Raw genomic sequence first — 17,569 nt, forward strand, 5'->3', positions numbered from 1 at the left:
CCTCCTGGCTTAGTCTCCCAGTGCTGGGATTATAGGCGTGTGCTACCATGCCTGGCTATTTAATACATTTTTAACTAGTGCATATGTGTTGTGTACCCCAAACTCTTCAAGATTTAGAGACTGAACAAAAGCCAGAAAGTTTCTACATGTGCCTGCCCTGTCAGTTCCTTTTCCATTCTAGTGGTAATTGGTATTCTGATTTTTACATTATAGGTTAGTTAACCCTTGTCTCAAGTTCGTGTGAATGAAATCATACAATATGAATTCTCTGTGTAAGCTGTTTTTTTATTCAATATCATGTTTTTGTGATTCATCTACATTACTGTGTTATTGGTACTTCTTTCCTTTTTATTGCTGAGTATTATTCCATTGTATGAACTTACCACAGTGTATTTATCCACTCTTCTGTTGATGGATGCTGGAGATGTTTACAACTTTTGGCTGTTATGCCTAAAGTTTCTTTGAACATTCTTGCATAAGTCCTTTTGTAGACATGTGTTTTTATTCTACCTGGGTTGTAGAGTAGGTGTGTGCTTATATTTATAATGAACTACCAGACTTTTCTCCAAAATGGCTGTACCATTTTGCTTTCCCACAACCAAAGTAAAAAAGTTCCTTATGGGTCTTTAAAAACATATATATAGAGAGGATACACATCCTTTGCCAGATATATATTTTGTGGCTGTTTTCTTCCAGAGTATGGTTTGTGTATTCATTTTGTTAAGCATAAGTTTTAAATTTGGATTAAGTCTGATTTATTGGATTTTTCTTCTGTGTTATTGCTTTCTGTGTCCTAAGAAAACTTTACCTAACTGCCTAGGCAGGGAGATGCTTTTATCTCATTTCTTCTAATACCTTCCTAGTTTTAGGTTTCATGTTTAGGTTTATGATCTATTTTGAATTACTTTTCCTGTTTGGTGTTAGGGGTAGGGTCAGGGTTCATTTTTTTCCCATATGGACATTCAGAGGTTCTCAAACTATTTGTGGTCTGTTTTCTATTAGATTGCTTTGGCATCAATGTAGACTCTTAGTAGTTTAAAAAGTAGGCTTTTCTCCTTGGTTTTCCTGCTTATCCAAGTATGGAGAGACAAGAGTTAACCTCATTTGTCTCCTAATCCCTTTACTTATATTTGGTTACATCCTAGGTGTTCCCAAGTCCTGACTCAGTAAGCCCATGAATTTTTTTCTTGTTGAAGTGAGTTGTAGTGACTGGATTTTCTGTTCTTTTTGACATAGAATGAGCAGTGTCCCCGTGAAGGAACGGGTGAAGGTGTCTCAGAACTGGAGGCTGGGGCGCTGCCGAGAGGGGATTCTGCTGAAGTGGCGATGCAGGCAAGTAGTCTCTCTTTTAAAGCTTTCTGGGACAGAAGAGCATAGTGGGAAGTGAAACATTGGCTTCTAGTGTAAGGGAGGCTGTCTGAGGTGGGGTGGTACTGATGAGTCATTAAATACCACAAAGGGGGCATCAGAGGGACAACTTGTTTTCGCATTTAAAAAGGGAGTTATAAGAAATGTAACTTAACAAATTCTGTGTATTTATCAGAAGTTTATTAAGCCAGGCATAGTGGTGCACGCCTGAATTCCAGCACTCGGGAGGCTGAGGCAGGAGGATCACTGCAAGTTTGAGGCCAGCCTGAGCTACTTAGTGAGTTCAAAGCTAGCCTGAACTATATAGCGAGACCCTGTCTCAAAACAAAACAAAACAAAAAAAAGTTTATTACAGAATTTTGATGAAGAATTGTAAGCATATAAAGAGGAAAATAAAAACTTACTTATAATTCCCACCACTCATAGGTAAACTTTGTTAACTCCTCAAAAGATATAAATAAAGCCAATGTTCTAATCTATGTTTTATAATTATTTTTCTTTAGGTCTTCTTCTCTAGGGAGTTACTGATTCACTTGACTTCCTTTAGCTCTCTCTCCTATGTGTATGTATGGTGTGCTAGAGATTGAACTGAGGGTTTTGCACATGCTAGGCCAGTGAGCACTCTGTCACTGAGCTACAGTCCCACCGCCATCTCCTCTACTTTATTAAAAGAGAAATTGGGATTTAAGCATTTAGATATATATGTTATAGGGATAGAACTTACACAAAGTGCTAGAAAGTTTAGGTGATGGGTATTAACATTTAGATGGCCCCCAAAGCCTCATGTGCTGGGAGGTGACTGGATTATGGGGCAGTGGAGCTGACTTGCTGATATTCATTAGGAGATGGGGTCTGGATGGAAGAGGTAGGTCACTGGGGGTGTGACCTGGAAAGGTCCATCTGCCTTCTTGGCTCTTCCTTTACATACTGCTTTCTGGCCACCATGAGTGAGCAACTTTTGCCCTGCTGTGTCCCTCTGCTGTGTCATAGTGCAGTGGAGCCAGCTAACTGTGGGCTATACCTTAAGCCAAAATAAGGCTCTCCTCCTTTTAGTTATAGGTATTGGGTATTTTGTCCTAGTGATGAGAAGAGTGACTAAGAAGACGATGCCTGTGGCACTGCTAACCCCGCAAATTTTATGCTGCATCAATGCTGAATTATTTCATAGATATCATTTGGCTCCCCATCTAAAATGTGCTTCTCGAGCCCGGCATGGTGGCACATGCCTGTAGTCCCAGCACTGAGTAGGCTGAGGCAGGAGGATTGTTGCAAGTTCGAGGCCAGCCTAGACTACAAAGTGAGCTCAAGGCCAGCCTGAACTGCATAGTAAGACCCTGTCTCAAAAAAAAAATGTGCTTGTCATTGATTGGTTGCAGTGGATAGAGAACTTCATGAGTTCCCCATTCCAGGAGTGACGTATCCTCATGCTGATAGATAGCCTCATCGTCTGAGCCTTTCTCTCTTGCTTGTGTCCAGTGTCCACTGATTTCACTAGCATCAGCTGCTGTGAATTGTGTGGTGGTGGAGATGGCAAAGAAACCATGGAAAAAAAGGATAGATTTTTATGATGAAGGACTTTATCCTTGCTCCCACTTGTGCCTTTTAATACCAGAGAGTAGAGTTTATTCCTCTATCAAGCTTTTGTCCTTAATGTTGTCTTTTGGGGCCAGTTTCAAGCAGTTTGGCAAATAAACACATAGAACAGTCACCAGGCTGCCCTGAGATTCTTCACTGTTCACCTGGTATGAACCTGGTTTGTTTCTTGTTCTAGGCAAATGGCTGTTTACCAGATGGCTCTAAACACATGAATTTCAATGCCTATTTGCCACCAATTAGAGTGCACACACTTACGCATAGGATGTTGAAGAGGAATATGCATAATGAGTGAGAGTGTAAACATCTGTACACATTTGCACATGTTCCCTGTCACACTTGCACACACTCCTAAAGGCCTCATGGGCAGAAAGTCAGTTCCTAACCAAGTCCAAGTTGCATTTAATGGCTTGTCAAGTCAGTTTGCAGAACTTTTCCACATTCCCATGATGCTTGTGTTAAGGAGCATGGGGAGGAAACAGCCCAGTTTGCTCAGAAAGACTTGGCAGTGGTTGATGGTGTCTGTACATGGGGATGAATCAGCTATTCCTCTGCTTTTCTTGGGGCCTCTAGGGTAAGACAGGTGGATTGTCTATGTTGAAAAGGGAGCTTATAACCCTCCCAGAAAACATAATCTCCTACAGAGTCTTCCTTCTTCTGAAGGCTCATGTTATGCCATTGGACTGGCCTGTGGCTTCTAACCCTTCTTCCTCCTGCAGGTTGGAGAGGAAATCTTCAATTATCTGTGGATTTCTCTTATCACTTGCTGTGGCAGCTGGCTTTCTCAGCAGCTCCTGAGCTATAGCAGGCCACTCTGGAGTTATTTTTCCATTGTCACACTTACCTTCCAGTACAGATACATAGATACCTCTGGGAGGATCTAGGCATCTAATCAGTATATTAGCATCCCTTCCTAAGGAGTCTTATTTCTTTCACTTATAAATGGTCCCTTTGCTCTAGTAGGACAAAGGAATGGGGCTTTCCAGGGCGTACTCTTCTGTTTTCTCCATTACTGTTTCCCAGTAGATTCTGACTGATCTGTGTCTAAGGGTGCAGAACAAAAGAAGTTACCTCACTTGGTGTGAAAATTGAAAGAAAATTATTTCACTTGACTGGGATACTTCCTTCTGATCCCACTAAGCTACATTCCAGCACTTTCAAATTTTTAAAATTTTTTTTATTTTGAGATGGTGTCTCACTAAGTTGCTAAATTGTCTGTGTTGCTCTAACCTGTGATCCTCCTGTTTCAGCCTCCTAGAGTGCTGAGATTATAAGCATGTGCCATGATTCCTGGCCATCAGCCATTTAATTTTGTAAATTCTGCCTACACTTGAGAAGTACAGGTAGCCAGTAATTCAAATATTAAGCATTCTTCACCTAAAAGAGATATTTAGTTGGTCTTACAGTTCCAGTTCTCTTTTAGAAGGTTTGAAGATTATGTCAGCACAAAACTCAGTCATGCTGGCTTTCTGAGGGAAGCTGAGAGTAGGCAACTTGGAAGGCAGAGATTAAAGTATAGTCTGGGAACTTTGCAGGTGAGCCTTGCTAGACTGGGGATTGGTCAGCTTGTTTAAAGATTGGAGTCAGTCTTACATTTTCTTCTCCATCTCTTCAGTCAGATGCCTTGGATGCAACTAGAGGATAATTCTCTCTACATATCCCAGGCTAATTTCATCCTGGCCTACCAGTTCCGCCCAGATGGTGCTAGTTTGAACCGTCGGCCCCTGGGAGTCTTCGCTGGGCATGATGAGGATGTCTGTCACTTCGTGCTGGCCAACTCACATATTATCAGTGCAGGAGGGTAAGTGCTGAAGGCTTCTTTTTCCATCCTCTTTAGAAACCTCATATCCGCCTTGACTTTGCTGTCTCAATCCCAAAGGGATGAAGATGGAGACTAGAAAGAATGGCATTTTTAAAATTAATTTTTCTGTTTAAAGCAGACTTAGCAAAAGCAGTTCATAGGGTTAGCTGGAGAAGGAATACAGGAAGAGCCTTTAATGCAGAATGAAGCTGATTTTGATCCTCTCCAGGGAGAAGTTTATTTTATCTCAGCTCCATTCAGTACTAAGTGTACTGAAGAAGTAAAGGTATCTAGAAGCTCAGCACTTGTCTCGTGCTTTGCACATTTGGGGACTATTGGAGAGCTGGGCTGTTTCTGTACATTGGTTCTTTTCCTGCAGAGAGAGTAATTGGCTCTTGTGGGGTGGGCTCCTTATTTCTCTCCTAGAGATGGGAAGATTGGTGTTCATAAGATTCACAGCACCTTTGCTGTCAAGTACTCAGCTCATGAGCAGGAGGTGAACTGTGTGGACTGCAAAGGGAACATCATTGTGAGTGGCTCCAGGGACAGGACGGCCAAGGTGAGCTGGTCTCCGCCTTACATACCGCTGTTCTGTCCTGTCTATAGGGAGTAGGGTGGGAGAGGTGAAGAGGGCCTTGGATCCCAGGACTGGCTGAGAGCATTGGGTGGGGGTAGTGGAGAAATGACACAATAAAGAGTTCACTTATGTGCCTCTGGCATGCAGCTTGCACTGCCAGGCAGTGTCCCTGCCAGCTGGATTGGGAAAGGAGTGGACAGTGGCTGGGAAGCCTGCCACTCACTTGAAATGTGGCGTGAACTCAAAAACAGAGGGCCTGGGATGTTTCCTCAAATTTGTGGGTTGAGTTCTGACCCCAGTATTTTATTTTAAAATCTCCCTCCTTTTGCTTGCTCTCTGTTTGGGGAGGTTAATTGTTCACCACCTTGTTTATAAGCAGTTAGGCTGATAATTAAAATGTATTTTTACTACTTCTTTGGAGAGTAATGTGATCAATGACTAGTAGAGATGAGGGGAGAAAAGTGGTGATTGTAGCATCTCTGCCACATTGCCAGGCCTGCAGGTATCCACTAAGGCATAAAAGAATGAGGTTGGTAAACAGCATGAATCTTGCTTTGTGGACTCAGCTCATCTACATCTGGGACAAGGAGGCTCCCACTCAGGAGACAGAGAAAAAATTCTCCATGCCTGTGTCCAACAGCCCTAGCTAGGAAAGGAGCCTGGTCCTTTGGGGCTGCTGTAGGAACTTTGCTGATAATTTGGTTGGTGTGCAGGAGGCCAAGCAGTGTCTTGCTTGTCTATTTCCCAACATCTAGAAGCTCCATAGTGCCAACAACAGCAAAATGCTTGTTGGTATCAGCAAATGGGCACCTAAAAATATAGGGAGAGGGCTCAGGAAGGGGAAATTATAATCTATTCTCAGGAACTTTTCTCGCTCCATGTACCCTTTAGTGATTATTCCTGTGCTAATTTATGTAAAAAGGACTAAATAGGTTCCCTTCTATTTATCGAAGTTTCTGCCTTTGCTGCTTTTTGTCTTAGATTTTTTATTGAGTCAGAGAATGCACACCAGCACAGGAAGCCTGGGACACATCCCGCAAGTGTTTTGGACCAACATGGAAACTGGATTTCCTGTCATTTGCTTCTCCTTCCCCTCCCTAGTACTTTAGGTTTCTGATTGGTCACTGCTTTTATAGCATTCCTTGCAAAGATATTGGCCTTAATTTGCCCTTCTGCTCAAAAGGAAATTTGTATAGAAACTTTTTGTGGCATGCATATTTTTGTGACTTACATATTCCCATCTCATTCTAGCATCTTCCTGTCAAGGCTTCTGGCTTCCGTTGTACCTCCTTTTTAGTGACATCTTTTTCTTCTGTCCTATTCTCTGTATTCTGACACCCTGAACAGTATAAACTAAGCTTTTAACTACATGTAGCAGTTTGAGGGCACAGACTGCTTACAAGTGAAGAATGCTAGCAACTTTTTTGGAGATTTATTTCATATATAAATATTGATTCAGCTCTATTTAATAGCTTGGATTTTTAAAGAGATTAAAAATATATACTCTGTACTTTTAAAAATTGTACCACAGTCCACCCTCTTCCTTTTGAGGATTTCTTTTAGGTTTCTACAGAATTCCCTTTTCTGTTCTTCTTCACCTCCTGAGAGAGAACCAGCTGTTGTGGAACTCCCTGTGACCTCCTGGTTAGCTCATCCTTTCCGGTGTTCTGGATGCAGCTTGGGTCTCCCTCCTTTCTGGTATTGTCCATGTATCCAGCCACTTTCCATTTCTTGGCCCATTTCTACATTACTTACAATTTGTCTTATAACTGGATCTCTATTTCTTTTTAGTGACATCAATTCTACAGCTGTTTCTGTAGACTTCTAATACACCTAAGCCCACAGTAGATCTTACAAGTAATGTTGTAGACAGAAACCTCTATTACCTATTTTTTTGAAAGTTTTGCAGATATGTACTATCTTTTAGGAAAGAGGTGCTTGTTATGGGATGAAGAGAGCAAAACATTCTCTTTGCAAAACTTCTGAGCCAGGCACTGCCCCAGAAATGTCCCTCTTCCTTCCCTGCTGCCCAATCCCAGTTTCAGATTTACTGTAACTTAGTTGGTATTGCTTCTCTGGACTTTATCAGGATTGGTATGGCTGTGAGATACTGTATTAGTTTTCCTGTCACTGAGACGCAAAACCTGACACCCATAAATCTTAAAAGAGAGTTGCTGGGCATTGTGGCACATGCCTATAATCTCAGTACTTGGGAGGCTGAGTAAAGAGGATCACCAAAACTTTGAGGCCAGCCTGGGTTACATAGTGAGTTCAAGGCCAGCCTAAGCTACACAGTCAAACTCTGTCTCAAAAAAACAAAAAAATGGGCTCGGAAGATGGTTCAGCAGCACAGCGCCTGCCTGGCAAGTGTAAGGTCCTGAGTTCAACTCCTGGTACCAAAAAACAAAACAAAACAAAACAAAACAAATTTGTGTCTATATGGGGTGAGATTCTCATTTTGGGGCTGGGGATATAGTTTAGTGGCATAAACGCCTGCCCGGCAAGCCCAAAGTCCTGAGTTCAATTCCCGGTACAAAAAAAAAGAAAAGGAGAGAGCTTTAATTTGATTCATGGTTTCAAGGGATTCAGTGCATGTTCAGCTGGCTCCAAGGCAGGAATATCATGGCAAAAGGGTGTAGTGGAGTTGGGAAGCAGAGCAGGGGAGCAATGCCAGAGACGAAGGGGTGAGGACCAGATATAGTTCCCAAGGGCACCTTGGACGACCAGACACACCTGGAAGTGCGCTTTCCTAATCCTCTTTATAGCTCCCAAGCTAGTCAAGTGACAAGAAGTTGAGGCCATTTCTTGTTAAATTATGAAGCATCCTTAAGATGAGAGATAATAAGTAATAGTGCGGATTGGTTAGATCCCAAAGCCTTTACATGCTTTTTCTGCAACTGCAGGCTGCAGGGAGTATTTTACTATTTAGGTTTTGCTTTGTTTTAGTATGATTTTGTTAGCATGGGTGCTCAGCTTTAGAATTCTGAGTTAAAAGCTTTGGTCATTTTAAGGGTCTTGCTACCCCCAATCTTTTTTTGGAAAAGGGCTATATAATGTCCATTCCTACTGTATATTTATTTTCCAAGGTAGATCTGTTATGAATTGGACCATTGAGGGTAAAGATATACCCACCACACTGTGTCAGTTCTTGTCCCTCAGGTTCAAGGACACTCATGCTGCTGGAGTGTGTGGTGCTGCTGGTGCAGGCTTGGAGGGCTGCTTTTCCAAGTCATGCTTGCCATTGGCAGTGCTTCCTGAACCACTCCAAGACACCAGGAATCTTGTTCTGTGGTTTGCAGAATCTAGGAATCTACCAGTCCTCTACACAGAGGGCACTACTGAAATAGGCTGTTCCCAGAGATTTTGTAAATCAGATTCCTCAGTGCCCCCTCCCTGCAGGTAAGAACCTGCCTCCCAAGGAGTTCATCTCAGGGACAAGGGAGATCTCTCTTCCAAGCGGGGCAGTCTGAAGGAGGAAATCAGAAATACATGTAGTTATTAACAAAGAGGCTGACTACAAAGCCCAGAGTAAACTGGAATCTTGGTGTTCCAGAGAGAATTACAGTTTACCTTTGCCTTCTGCCTCTCCTTGTTCAGGATCTTTTAGTTAAATTTATTTTCTTTCCCTAGAAAAGTTACAGAGGCACTCACACAATCACTCCAACGCACACGTACGTAGTCTCTCTCTCTCTCTCTCTCTCTCTGTCTCTAAGAAACCCCTCTTACTTTCATAGAGAGGAGGCACCATGTGACTCAAGAAGGCAGGACCACCCCCACCCCATCACCTACCCCTTAAACTAGAGGAATGTTTCCTTAAAGTTCTTCCATCTAAGGTCCTGCCTGCATTTACCATGTTCCTCTTATAGCACTGCAGGGACCTTGAGAGGTCACTGATCCATCTGGCTGCCTTGGGATCCCTCTGCGGCTACATCTGGGGACAGCCCTGTGCATTTGAGGTTTTCTGTTTGGTTAGATTTATATCCCTTGTGTGTCATCTGGAGTAAGGTGAGGTAAGCGGGGAGACCAGTGCTTAATGGGAGATTTCTAAATGCGCTGCTGAGAGGGCTCTGTGAGTGTTGATTAGAGTTAAGCCCAGAGTAGCTGCTAATGTACATTCCTGACTGATAGGGTCCAGATAATGTGCTCCAAGCAATATTTTTAACCTGTAGGAGATATGGAAGCTTAAAAGAGTTAAGCTTTTCTGTTACTTTGGGTGACACTAGGTGCTAAATTCCCTGTTGACATGCATAGCATTGGGTCCTGGGCAATATGAACAAACAAACAACATATCCTCTTCCTGCTTCTCTTCCTCCATTCTTTCCTTCCCTTGCAGCTTTCTTTTTAGTGTTCTGATTATCCCTGTACTCCCATACGGCACCTTGGCCTTCCTCTCCCTGCTTGCCCAGAGTAAAATCTTAGGAAGAGATAAGAGAAAGGATGATCCACAGATGAGGGGAAGTTGCTGTGAGAGGCAAGCTCCATTTACTCACTCTGTTAGTAAAGTCTCAGCTGAGGAATGTGAGATTTCTGTTTCTCTGGTATGAAATTGGCTGGTACATAATGGCCTTTGGTGGAAGTCAGAGGGCGGTTAGGACTGGGAGCTAGGGTCTGTCTAAATGTAGGTGAGCACCAAGCTGCAGAGGTCCTGAGCTCTATGTGTGCAGAACAGAGAGGATTTTCCATTTCCTTACTTCCCTAGGTGTAGTCGCCACCTGGCACATCTTTCTTCCCCCTAATCCCAGGCAATGCCAATGAGAGCATTCCCTTTCCTGTTTCCAGGTGTGGCCTTTGACCTCAGGCCGGCTGGGGCAGTGCTTACACACCATCCAGACTGAAGACCGAGTCTGGTCCATTGCTATCAGCCCATTACTCAGGTAAGGGAGACATTTTGGATGTGATTTGTCCCATATACAATAAGTCCCCAACTTTTGAATGAGTTCCATTCCAGGAGAATGTTCATAAGCCAGGTTCATTTGTAAGTCCCACAAAATGAGGGTTGACATAAATATACAATGTATATTGCTTTGCAGTCCCCTCCACATCACCACCACTTTTCCTCTTGCTTCTGGACACCCTGGGCTCTGATTGAGCACTGTACTACTGTACACCATCACACTGTACAGTAAGCACTCAGCAGCACAGCTGTGACAATGCCTGGTAGACACATGAGCTACTTCCACAGTTTGTTTGCATTTATGTTTGTAATCTGAGGTCCATTCTTATCTGTGAAGTTCACAACATGAATGTTTGTAAATAGAAGACTTTCTGTAATGCTTTTGTTTTACTATGTCACATGAGCTAGAAAATCTCCCACCTACATATTCTAGGTTGCTTTGAGCCACTGTCTTGGAGATTTTTAAATTCTTCAAGAGAATTGAGGTCTTTTCATATATTGATGGGGTTGAAATAACTTTCTAGGGTTAATCTCCTAAGCACCCAACCTCAGAAATGTTAAGGAAAAGAAACCATACTGATTTGCAGAGTATCCAGCTCTTATAACTGAGTCCAGCTATTTATATGGGTGTCCTTTTTGGAGCAGATGCCCTTTGGGGTTGCTCCAAAGCAGAGGCCTGCCAGCATCTCTGGGAGGTTACAGTATCACTAACTTGCTCTCACAACGCACACTTCTGCTTTTGTTCCCCGGAAGATATCATATGGCGTATCCCTCATAGGCTAGAATTGTCAAGAAAAGCTTGGGTCTGTATCCAAATACATGTATGTGGAGGAGCAGAAGCACTGACAATTGTAGCAGAAATACAGCATGTTTTTTGTTGTGTTTTATCTTGTTTTTTGTCTTTTTGAGGCAGGGTCTCGCTGTGCAGTTCAGGCTGGCCTTGAGCTCACTTTGTAGCCCAGACTGGTCTCGAACTCACAGTGATCTTCCTGCCTCAGAATTACAGGCATGCAGCACCACATCTGGCTTGCAGCATGTTTAATGATGGCTTTGCCCTACCTTTTGGCCTGATTGGTGTTTCTCTAGGTTTAACTAGAGAAAACGAACATGTGAGCTTTGTATCCTGACTTCTGCTTTCTAGGCTCTTTGAAACATGGCCAAGCCCCTCAGTCCATGTACATAGCAGGTTGCACAGACTCTGTCCTGTACCTGTTCTGTCATGGTATTACTAGGGTCTTTGGCTACTTCTGTCACCTCTCATCCCACCCAAATGGAGATGGACAAGTTGTAGGGGTGCTACTGTCCAATGCTAAGTCAGTCAGTTGTTTTATGAGCAGATTGGTCCTCCCTTTGCTTAGCCCCCTTTAGCCTCTTTCTCCTCACCTTATGGAGCCTGCACCCCTCCTCCTGCTCCCTTCCACAACTCCCTTTCAAATTTTTTTCTACCTAAGAATTAGAGCCGATTAGCCACGTCATTAATTCTTCAATTTGACGGCTGATATAGCAAGACCTGAAACACATTGCTGACCCCAGAGAATGGAGACCCCGTTCCTTAGCATATTGACGATGGGAGAAGTTAATTAAAATTCCACAGAGCAGAGGTGTCGGCTAACCTATAAACCTGTCGCTGTTCAGAACAAATCATTCTAGCAATCCTAGGAAAGACCAGCAGGGAGTGGAGAGGCTAAGTGTGTGGGAGCAGTGGGTGGAAAATGGAGCCATTGAGCTTTGTCTCCTCCCCGGGACTGCCCTTCTTAAAGCATATGAGCCAGGCTTGGGTGTCTGTGGCTAATATATGTAAAGACTGAAGGAAAGCGGGACAGGGTGTGGAGGTGACAGGTGTCTTAGTGGTTGCCTGTGGACTTCTACTGACTTCAGGAGACTCCTGGTAGAGGGGCTGGTGGTAGACAGAAACTCTTTAGAACTGGAAATGGTCCATGTCCCCCACCCAACCCCCAACCCCTTCCTCTGGAATGTCAGGCCCCCTCTTGCAGAGAACACAGCACCTGTTGCAGGCGCTGTCAGTCAGGAGGTTAAGAACAGAGTCTGCTCTCATTAAGAGCCCTTGAGATCACAATAAACTGTGATCTCAAGTTTGAATTTGGGGCCACAACTTAGAGACTGGCTTCAGGGAAGGACTTAGCTTTCTAATGTTACTACAACTGTGTGACTGCATCACTTCTGGCAATTAACAGTCACAGTCATCTGCTCTGTGCAGACCTTCTGCTAAGTCCTTGCTGTGTCTTGTCTTTGGTGGATACCTGGGCCCTGTGTTTCCCTCAGTCTTCAGAGTCTTCTTGACTTCTTGGTACATTTTATTGGCCCTGAATGGTTCTTCTGCTTATAGTTGACCAGCTGTTCAGCTCTTGACCTGTATTATTTGAGATAGCTTTTTCCCCAACTCCACAGATGATGTCTTGGACTCTTTTTAAAAAGTTTGTTTTGCACCGGGCGTGGTGGCATGTGCCTGTAATCCTAGCACTTGGGAGACTGAGGCATGAGGATCATTGAGACCAGCCTGGACTACAAAGTGAACTCAAGGCCAGCCTGAACTACATAGCAAGACCCTGACTCAAAAAGACGAAAAAAAAAAGTTTGTTTTGGGGATTCTTCCTTTACACTAGATGACTGGGGCATGTGCTGGTGTTATCTCTGCTTCCTTTTTTTCTTCTTACCTGAAGAATATACTGGGCTAGGGCTAGAATCTCATCTTATGATATAGCATTTCCTTATAGATTATAGTTTCCTTTTACTGTGTACATAACTTTGAACCTTTCAGTGAGCTCATCCATTTCCCCACCTTTGGGAGGTACTGGCTCCCAGCCCCAGAGTCTGTTCTTTAGAGCATTCTGGGAGGTGAGCTCTGCTTTGCCCTCTTCTTACAGGGGGGCCAAGGTGACTGTTCCCTTTGAGCCTGAGCTCCCTCATCTCTTCAGTGCAAGTACGCTTTTCTCTGTAGACTTTACTAGCTTTTTGTGAAGATAACCTGAAAGAATGCACTACATGAAAAGATTCTGAAAAGGTAACTTATGTTGACCAGAATCTACTTTTACCACATGTAGTGTCTGCTTAGTGGCTTTAGATATTCTCAAGCCTATTCCCTGGGCTTTCTGGGCTTCTCTGGGCCCCTGGGGAGTCACAGTTCTGTTTTTTAATCTTCTTGAGGTGGGACTTGGTAGAAATCACTGTTCTTGGGCTGGGGATTTAGCTCAGCGGCACAGCACCTGCCTGGCAAGCGCTAGGTTGTGAGTTTGATTCCTGTTACTGGAGAAAAACCAAAAAAAAAGAAAAAAAATCACTGATCCCTTCTTCTTTCCTCCTTTCCTCCTGGAATGTTCCTGCCCTTGACAGGTACCTTTTGTTGTCTCTTTGCCACCATTGCTGTTGAATGTGGTTGTCATATCATGAATGTCATGTGACCTGGGCAGCAAGGGCAAATACTTCCAGTTTACCTGTCAATTTCTGAGCCCCTTGGTGCTCCCTGGCATAGGTAGAAGGATCCTGGGCAGTTAGGAGACCTAGCGCAGCTGTTTCCTCCATCTCTTTTTTCTGTTTGCAATAATTTATCAGATCTGTTTATCTAACTTAACTTTGCTCCTGGGGCTTTCCTATCTTGTTTTCTTGTGTGTGAAATCAGGCACTTGTAATATGAAACAGGGAACCTCCAACCCTCAGCCTAGTAGGAGGTGCTATTGGCCAGGAGAAAGCAGGTATTCTGTCCTGTGTCCAGATGTCTCCCTTGCTTCCTTGAAATTGAATTCTTGCATTGTAGACAGTTGTGGAGGGTACTTAATTCTAGTTATGTGCACAGGACCATGTTTAGATACTAAAAAGTGCAGAAGAAAACAGTAGGGCTTAAAAGGAAGGTGGCAGGCAAAGACCTTTTCCTCTGCCTCCATGTGCCCCCCTACCCAGCTTCTTGTGATACCAGTAATCTTGTAGGTGTGCATGAGGGCTTTTCCTGCAGAGGAGGTCCTTCTTGGGGCTGTTGAATGAGTGAAAGGAAGAGACTGAAGTGGCATGTTGGGCCAGTGTGGAAAAGCCTTGTCTGAGGATAGTTATAGGGAAGAAATATGTCCAGCTTTATTGGTCTCAGAGGTGCAACCTCCTAAGGTCACATTGAATTTTGAGCACTTTCTTGTGAGTAACACAGAAAAGCAGATTTTTAAGAACAGCCAGGGGTGGTAGCACATAATCCCAGCACTTGGGAGGAGGCTGAGCCAGGAGGATCGCTGTAGTTTGAGGCCAGCCATGAACTCAAAAAAGAAAAAAAAGAATGTATGTTTTTTTACTGCCATTTTAAAATTACTTCCAGCTGAATAAAGTAAGTACTTCAAAACAAGGCTGTGTGGCACTGGTGCAGACATAAGTCTTTCCCTTCCACTTCCTGTCTTACTTTCCCATTCCCTTTTCACCTCACTCCCTGTGTGATAGCTTCCCCAAGGCCTTACTCAACGAAGGATAGAATGGGAGCATCACTGTGAGCTCAGGCTAGACTGAGTGTCATCAGCTAGGCTCTCTCGTTTGGAGAGAGTGTCATTTTCTTTTAGACAAAAGGAGAAATTGAGGTACAGGGATGATCCGTACAGGGCTGTGTGTTGGGTAGGCAGCAGAGGCCACAATCTGTGTCATCTCTAGCCTATGGTGAGGGCTCTGGGCCATTGCTGTGGCTCATCTGCAGCATCTTGGAGGGTGGCCATGGGCCCAAAAGGTTCTGTGGGGTCTGGAGAGCATTTGCTCCTCTTGTAGGACAGAGCTGAGGCAGGAAGAGGTAGGCAGGCAGCATGTAGGAGAAGCCTGGGCTCACTCAGAGAGCTGTAACACTTGCACCATGCGGGAGTGCGCGTGCACATAGGTCTTCAGTTTTCAGAGCCTCTGCAGCCTGCATGGGGAGCTTGGTGAGATCAGTCTGTAGACCCCCTTGGCCTCTTTGCCTGGGAAGGGAGGCTGGGGAGCACATAGCCCTTCCTCCTCGGCAGGCACTGTATCTGTTGCTCTGCGAGGAGAAGGTGCTCAGCAGAGCCCTTCCCCATCTCAAGCAGTGCTGCCCTTGTGTGGGTGAGTGTGGTCAGGCAGGCTTCCCGGATTCTTGTGTTTTAATCCCTTCTCTCCCTTTCGTGTCATCAGGGAAATAGATGAGTGGTATAGTTGTAGAAATTTGACTTAGCTGTGTTATTAAATATATAATATAATTTTGTGTAACTTTGCTCACTGTGGTGACCTGTTTGTTTTTGGGGGGATTAGTCCAAGTCTGCATGAAATGTACCAATTCAAATTTGTAAAGTGAGTTGTGGCCTCTGGGGGATTTTGGTAGAGGAGGTACCCCTTCTTGCTTCGTTTCTTCCAGCGGTGAGGGTGAGCCTGGAAGGAAAGCCATCACTTTGCATTGCGCTGTTTGGTCAGGAGTGGGGGCTTCTGGGAGAACAGGATGTTTGTTCCAGCAGCTACTGGGTTTGCTGTGTACTGTGTGTGGTAGGCACTGTCCACCAGCCTGTTGAAATGCATCTTTCTTTACTGAGAGGTAATTGCTTGTGGAGTGTACTCCAACAGAGAGGCTGAAAGCTTGGAAGAAGAGGCAGGCAGCATTCAGTGAGGATTCTGTTGGTTCTCGTGTGCAGCAGTCATTTAGCCCTGAGCTTCATAACTCGCGCAGTACTTTTAGGTCAACAAGAATCAACAGCGGAGGGGCTGGGGATTTAGCTCAGTGGCACAGCGCCTGCCTGGCAAGCGCAAGGTCGTGAGTTTGATTCCTGGTACCAGGGGAAAAAAAAAAGAATCAACAATGGAGACTGTGTCCCAGAGTTTTGCTTTCTGGTTGGCAGTGGCCAGTTACCTGTGAAGGGGATCTTTGATCACTTGAAGAAAGACTCAGATGGGCAACTTTGTATTTCTGTACCTAATGTCCTCCTGGTGACATAAGGGTCATGGCTGTGTTTAGCTCTGTTCTCCTACCCTGAGGCCTGTCTAGAAAAAGGAGACCTAAAGAACTCAGCAAGTGCCCCCCTTTGCCAGGCAGCAGAGCATAGGAGGGAGTATCCTGCATGTGATATCCCTGGATGAAATAGTCAGAGGCACAAAGATGCCCCAGAGGGGCTGGGACTGGCATGGTGGAAGGAGCATCATGACTCCTGGAGAAAGATGAAAACTCTAGGTAATGCTAGGTGGCCCATTGGTCCAGCTGAAATTAGTCACCCTGGAAAGGCAGCAGAGTAAGGTGCCATTACATTGGAGTCAGGTCCTGCTAAATCCCAGTCGAGTGCCCTTCCCCCTAGCATTCATTGCTTTTGCAGATCCAAGCTTCACAGGCAGTCATATCCATCAGTAGCAAGAACCAAACACCACAGAGGTGGGTTTTAGGTCCTCAAGTCCCTGGATTTCAGCCATTCCTCAGGGTAGGAGGGGCATGGGAAGGCTCATGTGCTGAGCTGCTGGCCTGAGACTAGTACTCTCCTGTCTCTGGCTGGGCCAGAATGCATTTGTAGAGCAGCTCCTTCCCTGGCCAGTATGGCTGACTTAGTTGTCAAGAGCTGACTTAAATAAAACACCACAAATAGAAACAGAGGCTACTGAGGAGTGCCGGATACTGCAGGTACAGAGTTGATGCATCAAGACTGCTTGCTAGCAGGGATCTGTTTCCATCCTTCAGTCTTGGCATTGAAACTCTTTTTCCATCTCTGACTCTGTCTCTGTGTTTCTTTCTGCCTTCCTTTCTGTCTCTCCTCTACGGCTTTCTCTCCCTCGATGCTGCTTAAGCATTGATCTTCCTGTTGTTACTACAGGAACCACCGTGTGCTAAGTGGCATACGTGATAGAAGAAGCAAACAAGTAAAGCGGACAAAGCAGTGTGGGCAGTTCTCAGGTGTGGGCTCAAGAGAGCTAGAAGGAGAAAGAATGGGTTCTGGAGTTCTGCAGCACAGTAGGGTAACTAGAGCCTGAAACAAATTAGGTTACATTTCAAAATAAAAGAGGCCTGAAGGTGTCTCACACGTAGAAGTAATAAGTGACTGGGGAGGCAGAAATGCTAATTACAATACTTGGATTGATCACTAAACATTGTATGTATGTATCAAACAGTTATACTCTACCCCATAAATACAAACAAATATAATGTATCAATTAAATAATGAAAGTAAAAGAGAGAGCTGCAGGGAACTCAGTCTCCTTCCTCTACTCAGGCCACTGCCCCCACCTGCACCCTGTTTCTCTCCTGTCTGGGAGGGGGGTGTTTCCTCCTGCTGCTGACTTTCCTAGGTTTTGTATGCAGTGCGCCTGCATTTTGCCACCTTTGATCATTGTTCTGCCAACAGACAATTTACCAGATCCATCCCAAAGTGGA

General features: G+C 44.5%; 1 protein-coding gene across 10 annotated transcripts in view; it reads left to right on the top strand.

The window, feature by feature from the left end:
- Fbxw4 (F-box and WD repeat domain containing 4) overlaps positions 1–17,569 on the top strand; it is a gene marked incomplete at its 5' end in the record, with an annotated part of 103,581 nt that overhangs the window by 19,390 nt on the left and 66,622 nt on the right. For all 10 annotated transcript variants that reach the window (XR_001231089.1, XM_013504097.1, XM_013504096.1 and 7 more), the window contains 4 exon segments: positions 1,237–1,332; positions 4,577–4,762; positions 5,189–5,321; positions 10,119–10,213. Coding sequence is in view for 9 of the 10 variants with exons in the window: in XM_013504097.1 (XP_013359551.1) it covers positions 1,237–1,332; positions 4,577–4,762; positions 5,189–5,321; positions 10,119–10,213 (510 nt within the window).

Source organism: Chinchilla lanigera, unplaced genomic scaffold (genome assembly GCF_000276665.1).
Source record: "Chinchilla lanigera isolate Chin_1 unplaced genomic scaffold, ChiLan1.0 scaffold00084, whole genome shotgun sequence".
Taxonomy (NCBI): domain Eukaryota; kingdom Metazoa; phylum Chordata; class Mammalia; order Rodentia; family Chinchillidae; genus Chinchilla; species Chinchilla lanigera.